Source organism: Alligator sinensis, unplaced genomic scaffold (assembly GCF_000455745.1).
Source record: "Alligator sinensis unplaced genomic scaffold, ASM45574v1 scaffold2126_1, whole genome shotgun sequence".
NCBI lineage: Eukaryota > Metazoa > Chordata > Crocodylia > Alligatoridae > Alligator > Alligator sinensis.
Window position 1 is genome coordinate 63,670 of NW_005843625.1, and position 7,114 is coordinate 70,783.

The 7,114-nt window shown below is 53.6% G+C and overlaps 1 protein-coding gene across 2 annotated transcripts in view; it reads left to right on the top strand.

Moving 5' to 3' along the window:
• The window catches only part of LOC102369191 (zinc finger BED domain-containing protein 1-like), a 22,524-nt gene extending 16,391 nt beyond the window's left edge, over positions 1–6,133 (top strand). The window contains exons 2-8 of one of the 2 annotated variants that reach the window (XM_006039017.3): positions 1–377; positions 724–928; positions 1,419–1,508; positions 3,170–3,351; positions 3,744–5,918; positions 5,990–6,035; positions 6,069–6,133. In XM_006039017.3, coding sequence (XP_006039079.1) covers positions 21–377; positions 724–928; positions 1,419–1,508; positions 3,170–3,351; positions 3,744–5,546 — 2,637 coding nt within the window. In that variant the 5' untranslated portion in view covers positions 1–20 and the 3' untranslated portion in view covers positions 5,547–5,918; positions 5,990–6,035; positions 6,069–6,133. The remainder of the gene's footprint in view (positions 378–723; positions 929–1,418; positions 1,509–3,169; positions 3,352–3,743; positions 5,919–5,989; positions 6,036–6,068) is intronic. The other variant, XM_025195591.1, reaches the window with a different exon arrangement.
• Positions 6,134–7,114: the final 981 nt, after the last annotated feature.

Consider the following 7,114-nt stretch of genomic DNA (forward strand, 5'->3'; position numbering starts at 1 on the left):
GTGAGGGGCCCCAGTAACACATGGGGGCTTGGGGGTACTCGGGGTCCAGCCCAGTCCCTGCACCCCGTGTCGGAGCAGGACCCCCGTGGCCCCTCGGTGCAGGGCTGAGGGGCTGGGTCGTGGTCCTGGTGCCCCCACCACATGCTAACACCCGCTGTCTCCTTCTCGCAGGCAGCCAGGAGCCCGGACACCCCGAGGAGATGGCTGCAGAGCTGGAGCCGGCGCCAGCCGCGGGCTTCCCCTTCCCGGTGCCGGAGCAGCCCGTGGTGAAGACGGAGGAGCAGGACCCTGCGGACACAGGCAGAGTGTCCTCAAAATGCCGGGCAGCCCCAGTGGTCAAGCAGGAGCCACTCGAGGAGCCCGTGCAGTGCTGGCAGGTGAGCGTCTCTGTGCTGGCCTGTGTGGTCTAGGGTCAGCCCCCCTGGCCTGGGGTCTCTACCCCAAGGGGCAGCAGGAGGCTCGCAGCCGCCGGCGCTGGCTGGAGCCCCAGCGCCACAGCAAGGAGCAGATGTTGGTGGTGCTGGAGCCATCTCTCCTACCCCGGGAGATGCAGACCTGTGCCGAGGCGGTGGCCCTGGCCGAGGGATTTGGGCTGGGGCAGGCGGAGGGTGGTGAGCGTTTCACCCCCACATCAATGCTGCCTCCCCATCTCCGTGTGTCTAGGGCTGCTCCCGCCCGGCCCCGTCTGTCCCAGCTCCCGGTGACGTGGTGTCTTGTCCCCAGGTCACAGTGCACGGGCAGCTTGAGGACATGGCCTTGGACACGGAGGGACCCGAGACAGTGACAGACCCCCTCTCTCGCCTGGACCAGCCTCCGCCCCACCCTGGGCACATGCCCAAGGAGGAGGCAGGCAGGGGTGAAACCCCCGGGCCTCAGGATGAGCTGATTATTATCCTGAAAGAGGAGCCCCTGCCCCACCAGGAGCCAGGTAACGTGTTGGGGGCCTGGGTAAAGGTATTGGGGGGCCCGGATGCTGGCACCTGCCTGGCTGTTTAGCCCCCGGAGCGAGGGGCTGGGGGCTGTCGTCCGGGGCTGTTCAGCAGTGTCATCGAGCAGTCTAGTAGTCCAACCCCGCTTTATTTCCAAACTGTTTTATGCCCGCGGTTACTTGCATATTCATCATCGCTTTCCCCGTGATGATTGCCATTTACGGGTGATTTGCAGAACTGAGTTTTCGCCCAAACCCTGCCTGCATAAACACGCCCAGACCAGCAAGCTTTCCTTATGGTGCTTCTCTCTCTGCGTGTCAGCTTCTCGCTTTCCTCGGCACCTTTTCCACCTGGGCAATGGCTGCGGTGGCTTTGCACAGCTTTAACCGGCTACTGGCTTTCTGGGAAGCTCGGTGGCTATGCAGGACTTTGCAGGAGCGGGCGCTGGCAGTTTCTGTGGTTGCACTGAGCGCTACTGTCCTACTGCAGATTCACCCGACACGGAGGAGACGTGGGACTCGTCGGCGGATGAAAGCTCCTTGGGCTGCTTCCCCAGGCGGGGCCCTTTCCCAGGGGCAGGTAAGAGGTGGCGGTTGTGCCCTCACCCATCGGTGGAAAACTCTTTGTTTGTTCCCACGTCTTCTAAGGATCGATTCAGCATATTGCTCGTTCTCGTGGCACCCCCTAAAAGCCACCCTCAGCCCCTGGAGCAAGTGGCTCCGCTTGTTCCCTCCTCCTCCTCCTTTACCACGTGGCTTCTGGTGGAGCAGCAGCATCCCGCAGGGCGCCATGTCCCTGGTTTCCCTTCCGAGCAAGGGCAGAGACACGGGCTCATCTCCAGCGTCGTGGCTGTGGAGGGCTGTTGGAAGCACCCTGCTGCATGTTCAAGTGAAGCCTGGACAGAAACCAGCTATAAAGTTGTTGCCCGTTTTCAAGCAGTAGCTGTGCAGCTTGTTTGCTCTCTTGGTAGCGCGAAGGCCGTTTTTATGGGTCGATCGTTACTTCTTGCATGTGGCAAGTGTAAATTGGTTGTGCGGTGAATGGGGGGTGATAAGTGCTTTGCTTTTGTGCCTGGTCTGACTTTTTGTGTGGCAGGTTTGGGGCTGCAATGTAAATGTCTGGAACAATTCACCACTAAATTGTGTAATACATGTAATGTATACACGACCCGTGGGACTGGGACTCTTCCATCTCTCTCTCCTCCCATACATTGAGGCCCCGGGGGCTGACTTCGGCACACACCAGCATGCGGGAGTAGCAGGGCTTTGCCTTTGCCCGTGGCACTGGCATAACCTTTGTTATTGGCCTCGTCCGGTGTCATCGGTATGCTGTCAGTGTTGAAGGTCCCCATCACACATTGCATCATACACTAAGTGCAATAAGTTCACACCGGCCACACGTGCCAAGTAATTATCAGGCCATAAAAATGTCCATCCAGCTATAAAAGGAGCTACAAAGTTAGTGAGGGAAAATGTGTAACAACTTTATAGCTGGTTTCTATCTAGCTGAATTTGAAGGCATGGCAAAGCATGAAATCTGGGGACCACGGTGCCAGGAAAAAGTCACAGCCAGGAGATGCCAACTCCAATCTTGTCTTAAAGCGCAACCACAGGTTTAGTTCAGTGGCAAAGTTTCAGCCAGGTTTATTTCCGACAAGGCATGACCCTAAAACACTCGTGGTCTGAAAAGCAAGGTGTTAATGCACATGTGCCCATTAAAAGGCATTGGCACACCACCACGCAGGCTCCCCCAGGCCAAGCAAAGTCCCCTTGATTTCTAATTATCCTTTTCGACAGTGGTCAAAACACATTACGTGTTACATGGGTGTAGTCTTGCAAAGGCTTAGAAAATCTATGTCTCTGTTACGTGTTACATTGCACCAATACATTGCGCGTGCCAAGAAAACCGTGTCTTGGCATGTGTTCACGATAATGTGAGCAACATTGCACCAATATCTTGACTTCCTTGACGATCCCATGCCATGGGCTTCCTCCTCATCCTGCTTCGCGGGTTCCCATCCCCACCTTATCGTCCCGGAGCTGAACTATTCGTCGGGTTGTACAGCCATCCTCTGGGCCACGTGGCAAGTTTTAGTTATGCGTGGAGTTCAGGTTCACTGATCAGGCCTGCTCTGCCAACGCTTTAACGAAGCCTTGGCATGAGCAGTATCGATTTCTCTGTCTATCGGTTGATATGCCGGCGAGGTCTCCAACCTGTGGATGCTCTTCCCGTTCCGACAGGTGCAGGGACCCTGAGCACAGCTGAGGAGCAGTCTGCTGAGGACGGGTCTGCGAACCTGGAGCTGCTGAGGCCGTCCCCAGGACAGTCAGGGGAGAAGGGACCCTTAACACCGGAGTCGGGCCAAGCGCACGAGAAGCAGGGCAGGTGCCAACAGCAGAGAGACACCATGGCCGTAAGCAAGGTACAGGCTGGAGTGGGGTGTGCATGTGTAGTCCGGCAAGAGCTGGGGGTGCGGGGAAGAGTCAGAGGAGCGGAGACACGGGAAAAGGAGACGTTCCCAGAGTTGCTTCTATTTGCAGGACCCCCCGACTAAACTCGGGAAGTGCAAGAACCACTTAAACCATAATGAATATCAGCAATGCTTTACAATGAACACTTAAAACCGATTAGTCAAATGATTTCTATAGGGTGGCACTCCGTCTTTCGGCGCGTACGTGCTCGTGGCTTTCTTGCCCGTGTGGTTTTTTTGAAACGCGGCTCGTGTTTGATGCCGGGGGGGGGAGCTCGCTGGATCAGATATTCAAAGTACGTTGTGTGAATGACCACATGTTTTTACGGGTACCGCTTTTCCAGACTAGCACACATAGGTTAAAGATCGAGCGGTCCAAACGGAGCCTGGCGTGGAATCATTTCACCAAAATCAAAGAGGACGCTGTCCGGTGCAAGCTGTGCACGACGGAGCTCCGCTACGGGAGCAGCACCGGAGCGATGCTGAACCATCTGAAGCTGAAGCATCCTGCCATTTCGAGCGAAAGACAAGACCAGAAGCAACCGACGGTGCCGACGTTCGTTCCCGGCAGCTCGAGGAAATGCGACACGCAGCGCGCCGAAAAGCTGACCGAATTGTTGTGCTCCATGATCACTGAAGACATGCTGCCTATAAGCGTCATCGAGGGGGCCGGTTTCCGGGCGTTAATGAGTTTTGTGGAACCCGAATACCACGTGCCCGTGAGACAAACGGTGACCGCGCAGCTGGAGAAGTGGTATGAAAACTGCGTCAACTCTCTGCGGGAAAAGCTGGGGAAAGCCGACAAAGTAGCTTTCACGACTGACTGCTGGACGGCGGTCAATGCGGAAAGCTACATGACCATCACCTGCCACTACATTGAAAACTGGGAGCTTCGAGCGGCTGTGCTCCAGACGGAAAGCATGCCAGAGCCGCACACAGCGGATAACATTGCTGAAAAGCTAAACTCTATTGTAGAGAGATGGGGCCTGGAAAACCGTGTCTTGGCGTGCGTTCACGATAACGTGAGCAACGTGGTGCTCGCCGACATGCCGAGATACGTTGCGTGGGACTCGGTGAACTGTTTTGCTCACACGTTGCAGCTGGCTATCAACGATGGCTTTTCTGGCAGCGTCGCTCACGTTATTGCGGCCGCTAGTCGGCTCGTTGCACACTTCCAGCCCGGCTCCGTCGCTGCGAAAACGCTCGAAAGGAAGCAAACGCAGTATCAGGTTAAGCACAACCCCTTGATCCAGTCTTGTAAAACTCACTGGAATTCGGCATACGAAATGTTTGAGAGACTCAGCGAGCAAAGGCGGCCGATAATGGCGGTGCTCTCGGATCGCTCCTTTACCAAACTCTACGATGTTCAGACGTTTGAGCTGCAGGACGAGCAATGGCAATTAATAGAGGATATCTTACCTATCCTTTCCACTTTAAAGTGCGCCACGACAGCCATGTCTGCCGAGCACTCGGCCTCCATTTCAAACATTTATCCCATTTGCAACAGTCTTCTCAACACTCACCTAAAAACTGAAACTGCTGTCGAAAGTGGAAAGATAGCTGACTTCAAGTCTGCTGTCCGCTGCTCTCTGGAGCATCGCATGAAACCCAACGATCCCGCCATAATCAACAGAGCTGCATTAATAGCATCCATATTGGACCCCCGCCATAAGCACCTGCAGTTTCTTTTGCCCGATATCCAGATTGCTGCCAAATCGAAGCTTATGCAACTCGCGTCTTTCTTGAAAAGCGAGGCGGCTCCGAGCGCTGCGGCTGAACCCGCCGAACCGACGGCGCCGGCGGCGAAAAAGCCCCGCGAAACGAAGAAGAAGAGTGCTATCGCCGTGCTTTTAGGTGAAGATTACAGTAAGAAAACTGACGGGAACGCGGTAGAAAATGAATTGGAAAGTTACTTCCGAGAGCCCTGCCCCTCGCTGGAGTGCAATCCGTTGGAGTGGTGGAAAGTCAACGCGCCGCGCTTTCCCAGGCTTGCAAAATTGGCTAAGAGTTACCTTTGCATCCCAGGATCCTCCGTGCCCGCAGAACGCGTGTTTTCGACCGCCGGGCTGACTGTCAATCAGCTGCGCTCAAGACTCACATCGGAGCACGTCAACATGTTAATTTTTCTCAATAAAAATCATCAGTAGAGTTGCGACGCAGCTTTTTGTTTTAGTTGTCGCTCATTTAACCTCCACGCAACCTTGAGGTGAGATTTTTTTTTTTTTCCTGATCTGATTTTTTCTTTTCTGTTTTGGAAGACCAATCATCTTTTAAATGAGGATTTTATGTTTAAAAAAAAACCAAAAAACAATTGTTGGGGTGTTTTGTACTTGAAGTTTCAATTGGATGCTTTTGCAGTTTTGCAAAACAAAGATTTTATATAAAAAGCTGCTGCGGTTTCTTCTTGACGTTTCGGGGGCGATCTTTGGTGAGCACACGGGGTGAAATGCTTTTTAAAGCTGAAAGAAATGTGCCGATATTCTGGATGTGATGAAGTTGAGATGTTGAGATGCATTTAGGTCTGTCTGTTTTAGCTGCTGGTACTTCTGGACCTGGATGTGATGAAGTTGAGATGTTGAGATACATTTAGGTCTGTCTGTTTTAGCTGCTGGTACCGCAATACGTGACAAAGAAAAGTGGAGCATAGTTTCATAGTTTTATAGTTTTAGGGGGAGCAGATATTTAACTGTTGTGAACTTGTGTTACACAGTTAAATAATATAAGCGGGAGAGTTTAAATGGCTCGTTTTTTAATGATAGTTATATCCCTAGTTTGCACATGTGGCTGGGCTAAATTTCGTGATGCGCCGCCGGGGGAACATGGAGCAGGGGCCTTCGGTGCTGGCAACACCCGACGAGGCCCGTGATGGTAACCCAGCTTTCCCTAATGCCGATACCCTAACCCAGGGTACCCCAATACCTTATTGCCACTGCTAGAGGAGCAAAGCCCAGCTCCTCCCCTGTGCTGGCGCGCCAGGGGGTGCGGGTGGCTTCTCGAGGCATGCCAGGAGAACAGGCAGCGTTTTGCATCAATCCCCAATAAAACATGTGAGCAGACAAGAGTTCTCCATTGATGGGGAGCGCTGGACCTTTTACCTGCCCCTAATAAAGAGCCTTGTCTGGGGAGGCAGCCCGAGGAGCCCAACTACCAGTGAGTCCCAGGTCTCTTCTGTGTCCTCTGGGGAATTTGCAGTGGGACACACACCTGGGGTTAACTAAATAAAAACCAGCCCAAAATTGCTAGGAAAACCCATTGCCCGGACACCCGCACCAGCCTGGTCTTGGCCACGCCGCGGGCATGGCAGAGTATGCATTGTATGCGTGGTAGAGTATGCATTGCATCATTTGCAATACTGGGACCCCAGCATTGCAAAAGATCACAGTAACACTCAGTGTAACCACAAAAACTGGGATAGCGTCCACTCCTGCAAGGCTTTGCATAGTCACCGAGCTTGCTAAAAAGCCACGTGCAAAGTCGCTGCAAGTTTTGTCCAAGGGGAAGTGTTGCCAAGGAGCGCGAGAAGACGATGTGCAGAAAGAGAAAAGCGTGACGAGGAAAGTCTGCCGGCCTGGATGCATCGATGCAGATAGGGGGTTAGAAAAATGCCCGGTGGTGAAAACTCAGTGATGGAAATCACCTGCAAATGGCTGGTAGCAGTCGCAATCGCCCTGGGGAAAAATGATGAATAGGTGAGTCACAAAAGGGATGAAACAGC